A 19254-nucleotide genomic window follows, 5' to 3' on the forward strand; every position below is an offset into this window, starting at 1 on the left:
ACATTATACAGAGTCTCGTTGACAAATCACAGTATTAAAAGACACATTCAGGGGTTGTTCACGGCGGTGGAAGCAGAAACGGTCTCCACTACAGAAGAAAAAAATATCCATTACAGAATCTGAATTTATTTCCGCTCCAAGGCTAACTTACTCCCAACTGCATTCTGAAACCAGTAGGCTTCTAGTACTTTATAGGGCGATACACAACACTTCAGAAAAGGAAGTAACATCGTTCTATCTGATATGCTTGGTTCCATGTGCCTGCAGCAGCATGGTTTTGAGAGTACAGTTTATGCCTTTTCGTAGCAGGTTAGGAAAATGTACGCAGCAGATTAGGATAATTCGAAGTTAAATGTTAGGAAGAGGGTTAGCTAAAAACGCAAAAACATGTTGAACTTTCGTCGTCAATTTGCCATGAACTGTGTAACATCTAGACTTGACCCTGCTGCAGGCAACGCAACAGTTGGACAGACCGTGTGGGCCATAGTCTCTCTTCGGACGGCATGTTTTGGCACACATCAAACCGCTGAGGGAGAGAGAACTGTTTTACCATAATCCCCCTAGCATTATCTCTGTAGAGCGCTGGCCCACTGGAGCAATTCACAACAAACACATCGGAAATGTGTTTGTCCAACAATACACTATTGCCTAATGTTTAGGCTAATCAGGCTCAGTGTCATGCCAACGTTTTGGTAGCTTAAAAATTGTTTATTTGAAATGCCATGATCAAAATATCACATTTAGAAAGAATAAAACAAACATTTATATATATATGTATATATATCGAAATAATTATGAAATAAATACTGCTTTCAGGGATTTGGCAATTGGTTCAATGACATTTTAAATCATTTTTTTCCCCCCTTTTTGTTTTACTGCTGTACAGCATATATTCTCAAAATAACTACATTTAATTTATATGCAATTTCAAATAGAAATGTTATGCAATTTCAAATAGAAATATGAACTGAGCTATAGTGTTGAATGGGGTTCAATCCATAAATTGCTCACTGCTGGAAGAGGATGCAACCTTTACCGTTGTCTCTGAAACGGAAATAAAGTCACTGACCTGTGTGAGTCCTCTTGTGGATCTTCAGGTTTTCCGATCGAGCAAACACTTTTCCACAGCCGGGGAAGGGACATGGGAATGGTTTCTCTCCGGTGTGTACTCTGATATGATTTACCAGTTTGTACTTGGCTTTAAATGGCTTTCCTTCTCTGGGACACTCTTCCCAGAAGCAGATATGGTTTGCCATCTCCGGGCCACCGACATGCTCCACCGTCACATGAGTTACCAGCTCGTGCATCGTGCTGTAAGTTTTGGAGCAGAGTTTCTTCGGCGACAGTTCCGGTTCATGCCACTTGCAGATGAGTTCTTGCTTTATTGGCTGCCTCATGTAGCGGAAGAATGCACCGGCTCCGTGATGCTGAGCGCCGAGGTTCATGTTCAGATGGTTCAGACCGCCGTAGCCATGTAATGTCGAGGCGGAGAACGGATCAGCCCTGGAGCTCGCCACTTGACTCAAGTGATCAGACCTAACGTACATTTCGCTAGGTATTCCTAACCTTATTTGTCCATTCATGGCTTGGCCACCTGGTGCTCCGCTAGATGACTGCTCATGGTGGAGTCCGGAGAAGAGGGCATGGCTACCAGCATCAGGGTGATGGCCGTAGTGTCCCGGATAGCTACCTGTTGTTGAGACAAACATTCCGTGATGAGAGGTTGAACCGGGGCTCTGGTCGGTCAGTACCGGCATGGCTTGAGCTGTCAGATCCCTGCGAATGAGGAAATCCCTACCTGCGGCTGCGGATAACGCCTGGGCCGTGTGGGACATGGAATAAGGGACGGTCGCCGCCTGCACCGGGCCAAAAGCTCCCGTTTGACTGGAGACCACTTCACTGTGGCCTGCCATATGATGATTGTGGTGGTGATGGTGGTGTGGGTAATGATGGGCTGGGCTGATTTTGAGGGCCGCGGAGTGCCCCATGTGTTCTGGCCCAAATGGACTCGGCCCCAGGCGGGGTTTCGCAGTAATCTCCCCAGGGTGCGAGTGAGCCATTGAGTGTGGATGGCTGCTGAACCCCGGGAAGCCTGTCACGCTCTGAGGGGTATGGTGGTGATGATGGTGATGGTGGTGCGCCCCTACCAAGTCAACTAATCTCAGCGCCGTGTTCCGTTTGGAAATCGTAGGGTCCATCATAGGGCTTCCCAAAGCATTCATGTTCATTACTCCTAATTCTAGAATAACTTGACAGCAGGCAAAATAACAATGATGACAAATATATTTTAATTGCAATGAAAAATATAGAAAAACAAACTAAAACATGTATTAAAAAGTAGGAAAGTTGTGATTCTATCTCAGTGGCTGAATCCCATTCGGTTGGCCGGCAGCAGCAGGACGCTTTGATAGTGAATAGAGATTCATGGTAGGCGCTGCAGCCCGTGGAGCTAAACAATCACCCCGACTTCTAATTGGTCAGAGCCCCGTGATTGACGTCACTTGTGACAAGTCTCCAATGTGAACAAAAATGTTTTAGCGACAGCAAGCAGGCAGAGCGCCTGCGCAGAGCCTCAGGCAAAAAATATAAAAAATGTAGTTGTTATGCAAAGGTTATTGTACTTTAAACTAATCTCCAAAAGTTAAACCGTTACACCAAAACTATAACTGTCATATTTTACTACTGAGTGACTAAGAGTTATGGAAGTGCAATATACCCAATGTAGCCTAAATAACACCTAGCCTACAGTACACATGAAAATAATGCAGCCTCTAAGGTTATAGCTGATAATCAATAGAGAGATATCTTCATTTCGGTACATATTTTACGAAAATATGTCATTGAAATTCATAAAATGTATGCAGAGTCGGAAAATGCATGCATCAAAGTACCGGATATATTTTCGAACATAAACTAGACTAGTCCTTTTCTCAAAAGCAATTTTCCGCGGTTCGGAGTTTTTACGCGGTTCGGAGTTCACTCAATGGCCCAAAATGATCCGGTAAGATAAAGAAACATTTTTTACACGTTTTCCCAGGCGCTCGCTTGTTCGTCCTCACCGCACCACCACCCCTCGTCGCTCGTTGCGCTTCGTCCTCCTCCTCGTCGTGGGATCGGTTTCTGTGTATTAGTGAATAGAGACGACGCCGTCCATTGTCCCGGGAAAAAGTAATGGAACCGACCTGTTGTTATGATCCGGGGTAATTTCGCTCACGAGCCCTGTCGGATTGAGACCCAGAACTGAAGCGGATCAGGGGCACGGGAGGTGGCGCCCGATGAACGGCGCAGAACGGCACAAGAGCGGTAGAGATTTAAATCCAAAATAAAACGTGCTAAAATATGAGTTTATACTTTAGAATGATACCCTGAGAGGGAAAGGGATGTCTGCTGTTGAAGGAAAACGTTGTCGAAAACATAAAAGTTCATCTTGTTGATGATTCCCTGCTATCAAACCAACACAGCTAGACAATACCATAAATCACAAAACATATTTTGCATTTATTTTGTCTTTGGATTTATGTTAGACGATGAGATTTAATTGTCAATAACGTTTTTCCTCTCCTCTTTTATTGAGACATTGATTCAGAAACCAACGCGTATTGGAGCACCTGAAGCTGCTTCATATGTTATATAAAATATATATATTTTAAAAACAATCCGCTCATCTCTACTGTTTGTGATGCTATAGTGTGTCGTCATTATGTTCGGCCTAATATAATCAACTACATAATGAAGACATTGAGCTGCGATATGATATCATTAACATTTTTTGATCAACTTTATTTTGCTGTTCACATCTATATTAAGGGGACTATTTATTGTTGTAACCTAATTCTAGCCTATACAACTGTTGTCATGGGTCCTCCTAGCTAAGGCCTTGAATATGTTTTTTTTCATTCAACTTTAACATTTGGTAAACGCATGTATATTAATCGACATATACTTAAATATTCTTACCTCAATCTACATTGGGCCCTTTTATCTTAATCAAAACAGTCGGAGACAAATAGGAATTGTTCTGTGAATTGACCCAAAATGAGGTCAAATCGTTGCCATTAGATCCATGTCAAATATAGCATGTAGAATGTGTTTAACAATTTGGTCGGATTATAACGTGCCCACAGTAGTCAATCATTGGGCTGTTGTCTCAGAGAGCCATGGGTAGGTTCAGAGGCAGTAAAGCCGTCATTTATTTTGACAGTGTGTCTTGCCAATATTTGACTACTTTGTGACCATCGCCTCAATAGGTATTTGAGAGACCCAGGTTGGGTTATATTCATGCATCGGTCTCATTGGGCTGTTGAACAAAAGTAATGTCCATTCTCAATGTAGAATTAATTTGTTCATCAGTTAACAAAAACAAAAAACAAGTATAAAATATTTCGTTAGTATGTCAATAACGTGGTCATTTTACAACCACAATCTATTGCAAAAAAAACAAAAAAACGTTTTGGGGTAAATTTAATTTTAGGCACTTCTAAAACACAACTAGCGTACTGCACTGCACACTGCTGAAAATGCTGGACACTAAACATTTCCCACCTATCTATGCGAGTACAACTCCTGCACACTCGATCAGTTACCGAAAGAACATAAGGATGCAGCATTCTAAAACAAGACCTTTCTATATGTAGGTGAGTGGGTCACATATTTATTTATGTTAGTATTTGTGACTCAATGTTATTCGGTCAACAGTAATTCAATTGATATGAACTGGCCATGTGTAGTAGGCCATGTGCTTTGTTCTTTACACCAAAAACGTAAAACCGAAATGTATTATTTTTAGGGGGATAAAGTTGGCATATTACGCACAGGCTACCATTGTAAATACTGATAGAGATAGCCCGACGGCAGTGATTGAACGTCTCTGGAGAATCATATCCACGATTGACTTGTCAAAGTCATTTGGTGACAAAGCCACGTTAAACACGTCATGAATAAGTAAATATAATGTGAAATATGTGTGATCCTGGCAATGTTTATGAAATGGCCTCTGCTCCAGGTGCCTAGTGCAGGGTCGCAGCTGTAGTCTGCAGAGAGAGAGAGAGAGAGAGAGAGAGAGAGAGAGAGAGAGAGAGAGAGAGGCAGCTCAGGAACACACTGCAGTAATGCATATGCCGTGGAAGAGCTTTTTCTGCTCCAAGCTGCGCCCTCTTGTAAACCACAAGAAATAATGCAAAATGGGTCGGGACCAAGACCAGACCATATTGAAGCAATTGACAAAACGCGTAATCGCTAGGCTAATTGAGTTGTTTTGTATATGTAAAGACAAAAATATGTATAAAGGAAAAATCATATACTGTATATATATATATATGTATGCTATATGCATAAACCGGATTTTTTTTTCGTTACAAACAACAGGGTGTATATGCCTTTCATGTAGAATGTGTCTATCCAAACTCAATGTATTTCAGAAAAGGCCTATTTTAACGCATTTAATGTCAGTTGTAAGACACTGCTTAATAACATCCCGATTAAGTTATGTTACATCACTATTATGTTACATCACTATTATGTTACATCACTATTATGTTACATCACTATTATGTTACATCAATATTATGTTACATCACTATTATGTTACATCAATATTATGTTACATCGCTATTATGTTTCATTAGATCGATATTATGTTACATCATTATTATGTTACATCACTATTATGTTACATCAATATTATGTTACATCACTATTACGTTACATCACTATTATGTTAAGGTACATCATTATTACATTACATTACATCAATATTATGTTACATCAATATGATGTTACATCACTATTATGTTACATTACATCAATATTATGTTACATCACTATTACGTTACATCACTATTATGTTAAGGTACATCATTATTACATTACATTACATCAATATTATGTTACATCAATATTATGTTACATCGCTATTATGTTACATCACTATTATGTTACATCACTATTACGTTACATCACTATTATGTTAAGGTACATCATTATTACATTACATTACATCAATATTATGTTACATCAATATGATGTTACATCACTATTATGTTACATTACATCAATATGATGTTACATCACTATTATGTTACATCACTATTACATTACATCAATATTATGTTACATCACTATTACGTTACATCACTATTATGTTAAGGTACATCATTATTACATTACATTACATCAATATTATGTTACATCAATATGATGTTACATCACTATTATGTTACATTACATCAATATGATGTTACATCACTATTATGTTACATCACTATTACATTACATCAATATTATGTTACATCAATATGATGTTACATCACTATTATGTTACATTACATCAATATGATGTTACATCACTATTATGTTACATCACTATTATGTTACATTACATCAATATTGTGTTACATCACTATTACGTTATGTTACATCACTATTACGTTATGTTACATCACTAATATGTTACATCATTATTATGTTACATTACATCAATATTGTGTTACATCACTATTACATTATGTTACATCACTAATATGTTACATCACTAATATGTTACATCACTATTACATTATGTTACATCACTATTACGTTACATTACTTCACTATTACTTTATGTTACATCACTATTATGTTACATCACTATTACGTTATGTTACATCACTATTATGTTATGTTACATCTCTATTATGTTACTTCACTATTATGTTACATCACTATTACGTTATGTTACATCACTAATTTGTTACATCACTATTACGTTATGTTACATCACTATTACCTTATGTTACATCACTATTACATTACATCACTATTACGTTACATCACTTTTATGTTACATCACTATTACCGTTTGTTACATCACTATTACGTTGTATTACATCACTATTACTTTATGTTCCCTCAATATTATGTTACATCACTATTACGTTATGTTACATCACTATTATGTTATGTTACATCTCTATTATGTTACTTCACTATTATGTTACATCACTATTACGTTATGTTACATCACTAATTTGTTACATCACTATTACGTTATGTTACATCACTATTACCTTATGTTACATCACTATTACATTATGTTACATCACTATTATGTTACATCACTATTACATTACATCACTATTATGTTACATCATTATTGCCTTATGTTACATCACTATTACATTATGTTACATCACTATTATGTTACATCACTATTACATTACATCACTATTATGTTACATCATTATTGCCTTATGTTACATCACTATTACATTACGTTACATCACTATTACATTATGTTACATCACTATTACGTTACATCACTATTACATTATGTTACATCACTATTACATTACGTTACATCACTATTACATTATGTTACATCACTATTACATTATGTTACATCACTATTACATTATGTTACATCACTATTACGTTACATTACATCAATATTATGTTACATCACTATTATGTTACATCACTATTACATTACGTTACATGACTATTACGTTACATCACTATTACATTATGTTACATCACTATTACATTATGTTACATCACTATTACATTACGTTACATCACTATTACATTATGTTACATCACTATTACATTATGTTACATCACTATTACATTATGTTACATCACTATTACCTTACATTACATCAATATTATGTTACATCACTATTATGTTACATCACTATTATGTTACATCACTATTACGTTATGTTACATCACTAATATGTTACATCACTATTATGTTATGTTACATCACTGTTACCTTATGTTACATCACTATTATGTTACATCACTATTACCTTATGTTACATCACTATTATGTTACATCACTATTACGTTATGTTACATCACTATTATGTTACATCACTATTACGTTACGTTACATCACTGTTACCTTATGTTACATCACTATTATGTTACATCACTAATATGTTACATCACTATTATGTTATGTTACATCACTAATATGTTATGTTACATCACTATTATGTTATGTTACATCACTATTATGTTATGTTACATCACTATTATGTTATGTTACATCACTATTACGTTATGTTACATCACTAATATGTTACATCACTATTATGTTATGTTACATCACTGTTACCTTATGTTACATCACTATTATGTTACATCACTATTACGTTATGTTACATCACTATTATGTTACATCACTATTACGTTATGTTACATCACTATTACGTTACGTTTATAACAAAATAAATGCCCTGTAGCCTGTCCTATCGACCATAATATTAATTAAATTAGCGGCCTCCACCCATAATGGATATATTATTATCTATATCATTGGTCACCTTACTGTAAAGTTCTCCATTCCCAATACTTCTATAAATCAGTCAGCAATGCCAATCACCGGATACTTCTATAAATCAGTCAGCAATGCCAATCACCGGATACTTCTATAAATCAGTCAGCAATGCCAATCACCGGATACTTCCATAAGTCAGTCAGCAATGCCAATCACCGGATACTTCTGATAAATCAGTCAGCAATGCCAATCACCGGATACTTCTGATAAATCAGTCAGCAATGCCAATCACCTGATACTTCTGATAAATCAGTCAGCAATGCCAATCACCGGATACTTCCATAAGTCAGTCAGCAATGCCAATCACCGGATACTTCTGATAAATCAGTCAGCAATGCCAATCACCGGATACTTCTGATAAATCAGTCAGCAATGCCAATCACCGGATACTTCTGATAAATCAGTGGAAAATAAACATGCAGATTCAACTACAAAGATGTTTTGCCTTCTGTTGTTGTATTTGATGATTCCCAGACCCCTGTTGAACCCCAAAGGTATTTATTTCTTCCCTGTTTAGAGTCACTTGGACACACGTTCCATTATGACCGTTTTCCACCTGTTGAAGCCAAGGGTCTTCCAGATTTGTATGTGAGTCGTGGTAGTTTACTTTAAAACTTGATACAACTTGTATGGAAAAAGAGAACCATGGATAATGTTCTCTTCCCTTTGTTCTCTCTGGAAGGAGTCGGAGAATGTACGGAGCAGAAACGTGCAGTCAAAATGAGATTTTAATGGTTCATATGGCAAGTCTGTTCATGCGGCTTTGAACCAGCGAGAGCCGCAAATCCCACTTGATAACTTCGGTAACCCACAACGTTGTACACATATATACAGTGTATGGTGATGCAGTAAGCTTTTACTAGTCGGCCAACATACAACGTGACTAGTGTTTTGTTTTCAACAATCACCAGTGTGTGAGTTATCATCATAAATGTCCTTCAAGATAACTGCTTATTAAACGTCTTTGTGATGATAACTTTTTGTGTGATTTTTGGGAAAGAATTTAGGTTGAGAATGATCATGCCAGAAGGGAGTCCTGACTGCTGATGTTCCCTTTACGAGGCTGCTGCAAAAACGGACATGGAATTGAGAGAGAGACAGAGAAAGAGGGATGGGGGGGGGGGCGGCGGAGAACAGAGTTCACAGATAACTACAGCCTAGGCCCTACATATGTAGGATCCTAATTTGAGACAGGTTGCTACAGCAGGCAATTTTATTCTGCATCAAAAGGAAATGTGAATTATTATGTGAATTAGAATTAATGGACATTTATGTAGGGGTTGATACATTTTACATAATGGAAAATCAAGTCTGAATTATGAAGTGGAAATTAAAAGCTTCAGAAGCCTGTTTAAACCTCAAACAGACTACAAGATTTAAAAGTTCTTCATTGCAAGAAAGTTCTCCTGTAACAGAGTGATCAGATTAAAATCCTGCATCTGTAGACGTTCTCCTGTAACAGAGTGATCAGATTAAGATCCTCCATCTGTAGACGTTCTCCTGTAACAGAGTGATCAGATTAAGATCCTCCATCTGTAGACGTTCTCCTGTAACAGAGTGATCAGATTAAGATCCTCCATTTGTAGAAGTTCTCCTGTAACAGAGTGATCAGATTAAGATCTTCCATCTGTAGACGTTCTCCTGTAACAGATTGATCAGATTAAGATCCTCCAACTGTAGAAGTTATCCTGTAACAGAGTGATCAGATTAAGATCCTCCATCTGTAGACGTTCTCCTGTAACAGAGTGATCAGATTAAGATGCTCCACCTGTAGACGTTCTCCTGTAACAGAGTGATCAGATTAAGATCTCCATCTGTAGACGTTCTCCTGTAACAGAGTGATCAGATTAAGATCCTCCATCTGTAGAAGTTCTCCTGTAACAGAGTGATCAGATTAAGATGCTCCACCTGTAGACGTTCTCCTGTAACAGAGTGATCAGATTAAGATGCTCCATCTGTAGACGTTCTCCTGTAACAGAGTGATCAGATTAAGATGCTCCACCTGTAGACGTTCTCCTGTAACAGAGTGATCAGATTAAGATGCTCCATCTGTAGACGTTCTCCTGTAACAGAGTGATCAGATTAAGATGCTCCACCTGTAGACGTTCTCCTGTAACAGAGTGATCAGATTAAGATCCTCCATCTGTAGACGTTCTCCTGTAACAGAGTGATCAGATTAAGATGCTCCATCTGTAGACGTTCTCCTGTAACAGAGTGATCAGATTAAGATGCTCCATCTGTAGACGTTCTCCTGTAACAGAGTGATCAGATTAAGATCCTCCATCTGTAAATGTTTCCATGGTCACACCTGATGTGTAAATGGCAACACATGAAGTGTAAAACTGGAGGACAGCTTTATAGAAGAGGTGCTGTGTGCACAGGAAGTGATGAGTGAGCCTACCTGGGATTGTGAGGCTACTTGGGATTGTGATTTGCAGTGTTTTTCAGCATTGACAATGGATTGTTATTTCGAGATAGACCTATAGCCGATTTCAACTGACAAATAAAAAATAAAAAAAACTTCATCGTGGCACTTGTAGGATAATTCGTATATTATTAGTCCTATTATAATGTGTTTGTGACAGTCACATATTGACGTTTTGGCTGTTTTGTAGTAAAACGTAATATTCCCTTGTGGTATGTATCCATGCAGCCTCTACTCCCTAAACTACTTGAATAGAGAGGGGGAAATGGAGTCGAGTCGTCTTTTCCGTTCCCTTTCATCCTCCGGAAATTTGACTGGATCCAAAGATTGCCATGGAAATCAACAAAGACATCGCCATGCCCTCAACGTGTGTCCTATGAAATCAAACAAATATCCCGGATCAACAACAAAGAGTGTGTGGTATACTGCCTCCCCAGTCTCTTTGCTGAGCAACAACATTCAGCGACACATTGACTTCTTGGTATGCAACCGAATAGCCATGCTCTACATCAGCATTTGCCACCCCCTTCCCTAACAAAAAGTGTGTTTTAGTATGGAAAGTTGTTGCTATGCATCAGTTATAGAGGAACACGCATGCATTTGACTTTTAGCAGTGTATAGTGTGACTGAATAGCCGACGACTGTCTACATTTTCACACCGTCTATTGTTGCTTTTATACTTCTCAACTTTCTTTCTTGTGTTATTCAGCCGTTTAACCAAAACCACAGTCAGCAATCTCACAATACCTGGGATTGATGATGCACGCGGACCAATAGGAGAGGGGCCTCGGCACGCGGATTGTTATTTGATGGGTGCATGTTAGTAGGGGGATAGGGCCTCCTCCAATGATCGTCTGAGTACCGGGTCACATGTTTGGTCCCCCCTTCCTCTCCATTCATCAGGGGTGGACTGTGTTGTCTTTTCAATTCATTTATCTGCAGGAATGATTGCGACTATCAGTCTGAAGCTCACCGCCTGACTGGGGAGGTGAAAGTTTCGCCACAGGAAGATAAACCGCAAAATACAATATTGTACATGATTTGCGTGTGCATCGGATGAGAATTAGTGTGGGGGAAAATTCCATTCTTGTTTTAGGTAAATAGAAAACCGGTGGATTGGAGTTTGTACTCCTCTGTAAGGTCTGAGAGAGACTTTTGCAGAAAGAGAGAAAGCGAGAGAGGTATAGGAGTGAGAGAATAACTGTTCGTGATTTTTTATTTCTGCTCTCAGTCGCCTCATTGAGTTGTAGACTGCCGGAAGATGCTTCTGGATGCAGGACCCCAGTACCCCACCATAGGAGTCACTACGTTCGGCTCCTCAAGGCATCACTCAACAGGCGAAGTCACAGAAAGAGAAGTGGCTTTGGGGATAAATCCGTTCGCAGACGGGATGGGAGCTTTTAAAATCAACCACAGCTCCCACGACCTGGGCTCCGGCCAGACGGCGTTCTCCTCTCAGGCTCCCGGCTACGCTGCTGCCGCCCTGGGTCACCACCACCACCCGACACACGTCAGCTCCTACTCCACCGCAGCCTTCAACTCCACCCGGGACTTTCTCTTCAGAAACCGGGGCTTCGGGGATGCCACCAGCGCGCAGCACAGCCTGTTTGCCTCGGCAGCGGGAAGTTTTGCAGGGCCACATGGACACTCCGATGCCGCGGGGCACCTGCTCTTCCCCGGACTCCACGAGCAAGCCGCAAGTCATGCATCATCAAATGTCGTCAACAGCCAGATGCGGCTTGGCTTTACCGGGGACATGTACGGCCGGGCTGACCAGTACGGCCATGTTACGAGCCCCCGCTCCGACCACTACGCCTCCTCCCAGCTGCACGGCTATGGCCCCATGAACATGAACATGGCGGCTCACCACGGGGCAGGGGCCTTCTTCCGATACATGAGGCAGCCCATCAAACAAGAGCTCATCTGTAAGTGGGTCGAGCCCGAACAGTTGTCGAACCCCAAAAAGGCTTGCAACAAAACGTTCAGCACGATGCACGAGCTCGTGACCCACCTGACAGTGGAGCATGTCGGTGGACCGGAGCAGTCTAACCATATCTGCTTCTGGGAAGAGTGCGTCCGAGAAGGAAAACCGTTCAAAGCCAAATACAAACTGGTAAATCATATCAGAGTACACACCGGAGAGAAACCATTCCCGTGTCCCTTCCCCGGCTGTGGAAAAGTGTTTGCCCGATCGGAAAACCTGAAAATCCACAAAAGGACACACACTGGTAAGAAATGTAACATGTTTTTTTAAATTCCCGACTCAAAAGCATGATCGCAATTTCCGCTCCAAAAGCGATGAACTGTTATTAAATGTAAGACATATTTGACTGTGTAACAGGCCAGAGTAGCCTATCAACTTGAAAGTTTTTGTTACGTTTTTACACACACAAAAAAAATGTCGACAATATTGAATGCATTTATTAAATTGTATATACAGTATAACTTTATTATTCGTATTTTGAAACTTTCAAAAATGAATATAATGCAATAGGTTTGTGAAATATGTGGCATGCTGTTGCGAATTGTTTATCTTAGTGGTCCAAGTAAAACAGGCGAACACAACAACATGTGTATGTAAATATATAGGCCTACACACATTAAACAAATCAAAAATACTGAAAATAAATCTTTATACAATGTGTTTGAACCACGTGACAACTGAAACTCTGAAATGTTCATGTTAAATGAAAATGTATCATAGTTCATACTCTCCGTGTGTAAAATGTTTATTTCGTGCCATTTTTTTTTAGGTGAAAAACCTTTCAAGTGTGAGTTTGAGGGCTGCGACAGACGGTTTGCCAACAGCAGCGACCGGAAGAAACACATGCACGTCCATACATCTGACAAGCCTTATCTCTGCAAGCAATGCGACAAGTCCTACACACATCCAAGCTCTCTGCGGAAACACATGAAGGTACATATTAACTTACACTTTTATTTTAATCCGTGGCTACTTAAAATTGTTCTGAATATTTAGCGTGCTATAAATAAGTCCATATATTGGATATTGTTGAGAAGGAAAATGCTGTGTATACATTCCAGCAAATATGAACGTACGATGCAGTACAACTAGCTGTTGTGTTTTCATAAAACCTTTCACGCTGGAATCATTTCCAAAATACTGCATCATGCATTTTAATTTAGGATCTTGATTTATTTATTAAAAATGTATTATCATTAGCATGTATATAATTAGCCGATGTATTTTCTTTTCACGATGGAGAATCGAACTTTAAGCCTTCATAATACCGTAAAGCATGGCAGCGTATGAGTAATACACAGGCACACTGTCAAATGTAAAAATGTCCTGTTGTTCATATTTTTTTCGCTCTGTCTCATAGGTTCACGAGGCTACCACGCAAGGACCCCAACCGTCACCAGCGGCCAGTTCCGGCTACGAATCGTCCACGCCGCCCACCATCGTGTCCCCGTCCACAGAGAACCATAATTCCAGTTCCATATCACCGGCAACCTCGACAGTACACCACACGACCAGTCACCACACCACGCTGTCGTCAAATTTTAATGAATGGTACGTGTAAAATATTTTCACAAAGACTGCAGAAATAGGACTGCTTGGAATCAAAGACTTTGAAAGTCAGTCTATAATGCGTGGACAGAGAAAAATAAGAGGAAGCCAAAATGGTTGGTTAATGGCTACAGAGAGAGAGACAGAGTGATGCATGGACAAGGTGCACGACCAGCTACCAAGTTAAAGTTTTTTTTACACATTTTCTCCCCCTCCCCCCCGGCTCTTTTTTTGAAAGACTGCACGCAAGATATCTCAATGCATGCTATCTGCGATTCGTGGCCTGATTTTCTTTGTACATAAAGATTCACAGTTCAAACATGTTATATTTTATTTTGTAAATAGTTACATCACAGTTTAAGGGCATTTGTGAAAATGTGGTCCCTAGATATATGGAAAATGAGATGGTTTTAACAATAATATTGCGATGACTAGTGTTGATTGAACAGAATGTTGTAGTTGATGTGTACCCAATGTGAATTACTCAGTATAACTACCGTCTCCACTATGACGTCGACCTTACCGACTATTAGTCTATTTATGTGCTTTTGTATTTGGTGCCACATTCCGTCTACGGTCCAGTTGGAGTAGCACAGTACTTACCATTGCTGTTATTTAATGTCATGTCGATAAATCGTGTAGTGAAAGCCTGAAACTCCGTGTCAATCTGTTTATGTACGTGATAAAAGATTTAAAAAAAACGATTTGTCCATTACCTTGATAATGTCAAGGAAGTATTACCTACATGTATATAGCTCAATTTTCCATATTTATCCGCATGTAAAGGGTAACGTTAGAAATGATCGGGATTTATGGAGAAATACGCTCTTATGTAGAATTTAGTCTACACAAAATGTTTGGTTACATTTCGTACTATATTAAAGCATAAAAAAATACAACCAACTATTGTCTTCCAATATTTTTTGTTTCTCATAGCCTACTGTCTAAATATGACTGGACATCAAAATGACTGCTTCGTGATTACCTACGTATACCATTATCATTAACAACACAGTTAAATAGGGAACTAGGCATTTAGTAAAGCATGATAAGCCTATATGAGGTATTATATTGAAATAACTATCGTACTAAAAGTAACAGTTTTAAATGACATGTTCAGGGGGACATAAATGAAATAGGTGGTGGACATTTCATAACACCTAGACTATCAATAAAGGGACATGATATGTGGACCGTCTTATCAGGCTAGGCTAAGCTAGTGCTCTATCACCCGCTTATCAAAGGGCACCACCTAAATCACATCATGCTAGCCTTTTTAGGCTTGCAGAATCCAATTCAGTAATACGATTTAATGTTACGTAATTTGATTATTCCTGTCCTTGTCTCCTGTTAATCCATAATTAACATACCAGTCCTTGCCCTCGAGTAATTCGAGAATGTAAACGGTTAATCGTGACGGATATAATTATCAGTCTGTGTAAACGAAATTGTTTATGTTTTTACTTAATTGTTCTCGATGTAATTCAGTTTCCCCAAAGCTAGCTGTGTCAGATGGATGTCATAGTGCCGAGGAAGTGTTGGGACTTCTGGAGTCAGTGTTGTAGTCTTTGTTCCGTGGTGTAGCCAGCCTGGTTGACCGGACCATTAGGCAGGGTTCACGTCAACAGACAGACGCCAGTGATCACCAGCCTGGCCTGCGTCGTTAACACTGCCAGTGCGCTAAGGCGACACAGAATAGAATCATATAATCCCCGATCTGTCAGTCTACAGCTGACAACATGACACGTTGGACAGGCCGAAAAATGACGAAACAATTCTAACAGAAAAGACGAAGACAAATGGCCTGCACACAATGTTCAGTTGATCAGTCATCAGTAACAATCCTCACGCAGTGTGTTTATGTGTTTTATTTTTTACATATAGTTTTACATATACAGTAATACTACGTGCCTAAACATTTTCTCTGATTTGAAATAAGATCTTTATTTTTTTATTTTTTATTAAAATGATTTGCAATCGTACAGGATAGAACTAAGAGTTGAAATATGATCTCTTTTTATAAAATACGTTACCATGGTCCAGGATGAAATAGAAGAATTACTATGTGTTTTTCCAAGTCCATATAAAACACCTTTGATTTAAAATGTAAGAGTGTGTGTATGTGCGTTCGTGTGTGTGTAATTTAAATGGCGGAATTTCCTGATATCTGAGGTGATTTGTTTGAACTGTATTCCTATTATGTTGGCGTGCCAGGATATTCATTTCTTTTCCTGATAAATATGGCGGTACTAAAATGACTTTTCCGACTCTATTTAAAACTATCTATTTAGATTCTAGTGCCAATACGTTTTCATTCATGCATCATTTAGACCAGCAATAGAAAGTGCTGTGTATATCATATACCCATAAATATGTTTTGCATTATAGAATGACATTGGTTTTGTTTGAAAAGACCGGTCGTTCTCCAACAAAGCTAAAAAAGCTTTGCTTATATCGACTCTGGTCTTGAATGTCCTTAGCATTTATTTTGAACTAAAGGCCTCAAATATAACTTTATAATATTATTAGATGTTACCAGATCATATCGTTATATCGCACACCTGGTTTTGGAAAAAGCAACAAATGCATGTCGAGGCTGAATTCAACTGCAAAGTGTCTTGAACTACGAGACAACCATGGTCTCCTCATGCCAATATCAGCGCTACACAGACAGACACTACTAAAGCATGTATATGCAGAGATTCCATTAGGTTACTCAAGTTCAAGACGATTGTATTCAACTAGTAATAACTCTGTCCATGCAGGGGAGGCTTTAGAACCACACACTGTGGGTCGTAGTGATAGCCTAAAAAGTAACACAATAGTCCTATAATTACCAATGTCCTACATTTGTTCTTAGTCTTTTCAAATGTTAATAGTTGACTTTTGTTCTGTAATACCACATGACGATGTCTGTTTTTTAATGTAAATGTCAATTACATTGTTTATGTGTGTTTATGACTAATTTAATTACATTTGTTTTACATTTTGGAATGTAAACGAAATATATATATATCTGGTAGAATCAATATTTGAGATTCTTCCTTTACAAAAATAGCCGACATGGAAATCTTCTCGTCTCCATACGAAGATGTCTGAATGACAGGCGGTGTAGCCAACACGGCGTGCATGGGCTCTTATGAACCGGATAATCGACGGAATAAGGAAATCTCATCCTTTCAGTTTTGTTCACACTAACTTAATTTGTTCAGTTGACTGTATTGCGACGTTTCTTAACGGTCACAACAAGCTGAAAACAGCAGAGTCGCGTTTAAAGCTCACGAACAGCGCAGGCGCCAGCCCTCAGTGCGCCTAGCTTGTCAATGAATATTTATGACTTACGCTAGCAGCCAGTTTAAACCCAGGCGGAGCTGTGTGTGTTGTTTTCAATGATAGAAATGAATGCGATCTTGCACGTTCCAACTATGACTTATATTTAAACCTTGACCCATGAAAACAGACATGTGTCACTTTATAACTTTAACACGCAGGTTATTGCAAAGTAAAATATCCTGTTCCAAATATGATAGTCAGATTATAGCATAGTATGGTCCAATGATAATATAGACGTCAAATATTAAATTAAGATGTTAATGGAAAATCAACGTTTTATTATTTGACTAACAGACCTACAAAACGGGTAATACTAACTATCGAACAAAGCTTTTAGCTACCAAATAGCTGCTTACTTTCTCCAATAATATAAGACAATATGTTTCATAATTTCAGAGTAATTTCATGTTCTGAACAAAGTTTAGAAGACATTCTGTATGATTATGTTCGTTATTGTTATACCCTAACCTTTTTTCCCTGATTGGGTGTTGGAGTTTAAACCTGGCAACTTGTTTCTAACGCGCACTTGATGTTGGCCTATACAATCCTCAAATCTGTCAAGTTATTAACATAGTTGCCAGGCTGCTGGAAGGATTAGTCTAGTATCAAGTTACTGAGTTGACTAGTCTATGTACTAGAGCTGAGGCGTTGGTTGAACCCGGCAGTACATGGAGCCCCGGAGGTACACGGAGACCCAGCCGGAGAAGAGAAGGAAAGCTGTTGTGCCACTTGATGAATCATGACTGCCCGTCCACGGTTCCACATGTTCATCCCACGGTGCGCAGATTTTCCCAATAGACAATTGATCTGATGATTGAACATTGGTATCTTTAGTTTAGATAGTTTAGTCCTTATTATGGTAACAGGTGAAAAAAAAAAGCATCGTTGTGATTACACGTTTTTTTTTTTACCTTGGCTGAAATGTGTATTTATTATAATGATTGTGATGATTCTGCTAATGTTCTGTTTGTTATCGTGTCGTTATCTCTTCGGTGTGCTTTCTTTTCATGAATCAAGGCAAATAAAGACATCCAGAGAGCCGCTGCCAAGGGCCCTTCACATCCGTAATGTTTTCCATCCACCTACTTACGATCTTGGTTAAATGACAACGCTATTCTTACATATACATAACATTTAGAAGAAACCTTTGGTGATGGGTAAACCTGTTTGTATCGATGTATATTGTGCTATATATGTCTGAACTATGCTGTACCCTTCCCAAGGCCACTATATATCCGTTTTCAGAGATAAAGATCCTTATTCCCCAGCCGTACAGTGGACAGTGAATCATAGCAACCCTACAATGAACCTCTCGGGTTGCCGTCTAGCTGTTAGGCAGAGATGGATGTGAGAGGGGCAATTCCTGCCCTTTCTCCAATGTAAAGGTAGTTGGACTTTTTTTTTCTCTCTTCCTCAATTCACATGCGCTTGCCCTTTGGCTGACTTCGAGGCTGTCTCGGCTCTGTTCAAAAGGCTCGCCTCTGATAGGTTGATCTGCCTGAGCCGCTGGGTGCTGCGGAGTTGAAGTTTGAGAGGTGGTATGGAAAACTCCATATTCATGCTCCGCGTAAAGCTGACATGAGCGCGTCAGATGTGTATGGAATATATATATATATATATTCTGATATATTACTACCGTGGAAA

General features: G+C 38.9%; 2 protein-coding genes across 2 annotated transcripts in view; one reads left to right on the forward strand and one right to left on the reverse strand.

Annotated features, from left to right (window-relative positions):
• zic4 (zic family member 4) overlaps positions 1-3191 on the reverse strand; it is an 11052-nt gene extending 7861 nt beyond the window's left edge. Inside the window, exon 1 of the mRNA XM_020473992.2 lies at positions 1070-3191. Coding sequence (XP_020329581.1) covers positions 1070-2228 — 1159 coding nt within the window. The 5' untranslated portion in view covers positions 2229-3191. The remainder of the gene's footprint in view (positions 1-1069) is intronic.
• A 7787-nt stretch (positions 3192-10978) lies between these two features.
• Positions 10979-18654, forward strand: zic1 (zic family member 1 (odd-paired homolog, Drosophila)). The gene is made up of 3 exons (XM_020473987.2): positions 10979-12973; positions 13499-13662; positions 14090-18654. The coding sequence occupies exons 1-3, from the start codon at positions 12007-12009 to the stop codon at positions 14288-14290; spliced, it is 1332 nt and encodes a 443-aa protein (XP_020329576.1). The 5' UTR covers positions 10979-12006; the 3' UTR covers positions 14291-18654.
• The last annotated feature ends 600 nt before the right edge of the window (positions 18655-19254 follow it).

Source organism: Oncorhynchus kisutch, linkage group LG11, assembly GCF_002021735.2.
Source record: "Oncorhynchus kisutch isolate 150728-3 linkage group LG11, Okis_V2, whole genome shotgun sequence".
In the NCBI taxonomy this organism is placed as follows: domain Eukaryota; kingdom Metazoa; phylum Chordata; class Actinopteri; order Salmoniformes; family Salmonidae; genus Oncorhynchus; species Oncorhynchus kisutch.

What these genes read in the sequence shown, in the direction of transcription:
- zic1 (XM_020473987.2), top strand. Translation starts at nt 12,007, where the DNA reads ATGCTTCTGGATGCAGGACCCCAGTACCCCACCATAGGAGTCACTACG. An exon ending in CCACAAAAGGACACACACTG is followed by an intron (nt 12,974 to 13,498) that starts GTAAGAAATGTA and finishes ATTTTTTTTTAG; the next exon opens with GTGAAAAACCTTTCAAGTGT. An exon ending in CTCTGCGGAAACACATGAAG is followed by an intron (nt 13,663 to 14,089) that starts GTACATATTAAC and finishes TCTGTCTCATAG; the next exon opens with GTTCACGAGGCTACCACGCA.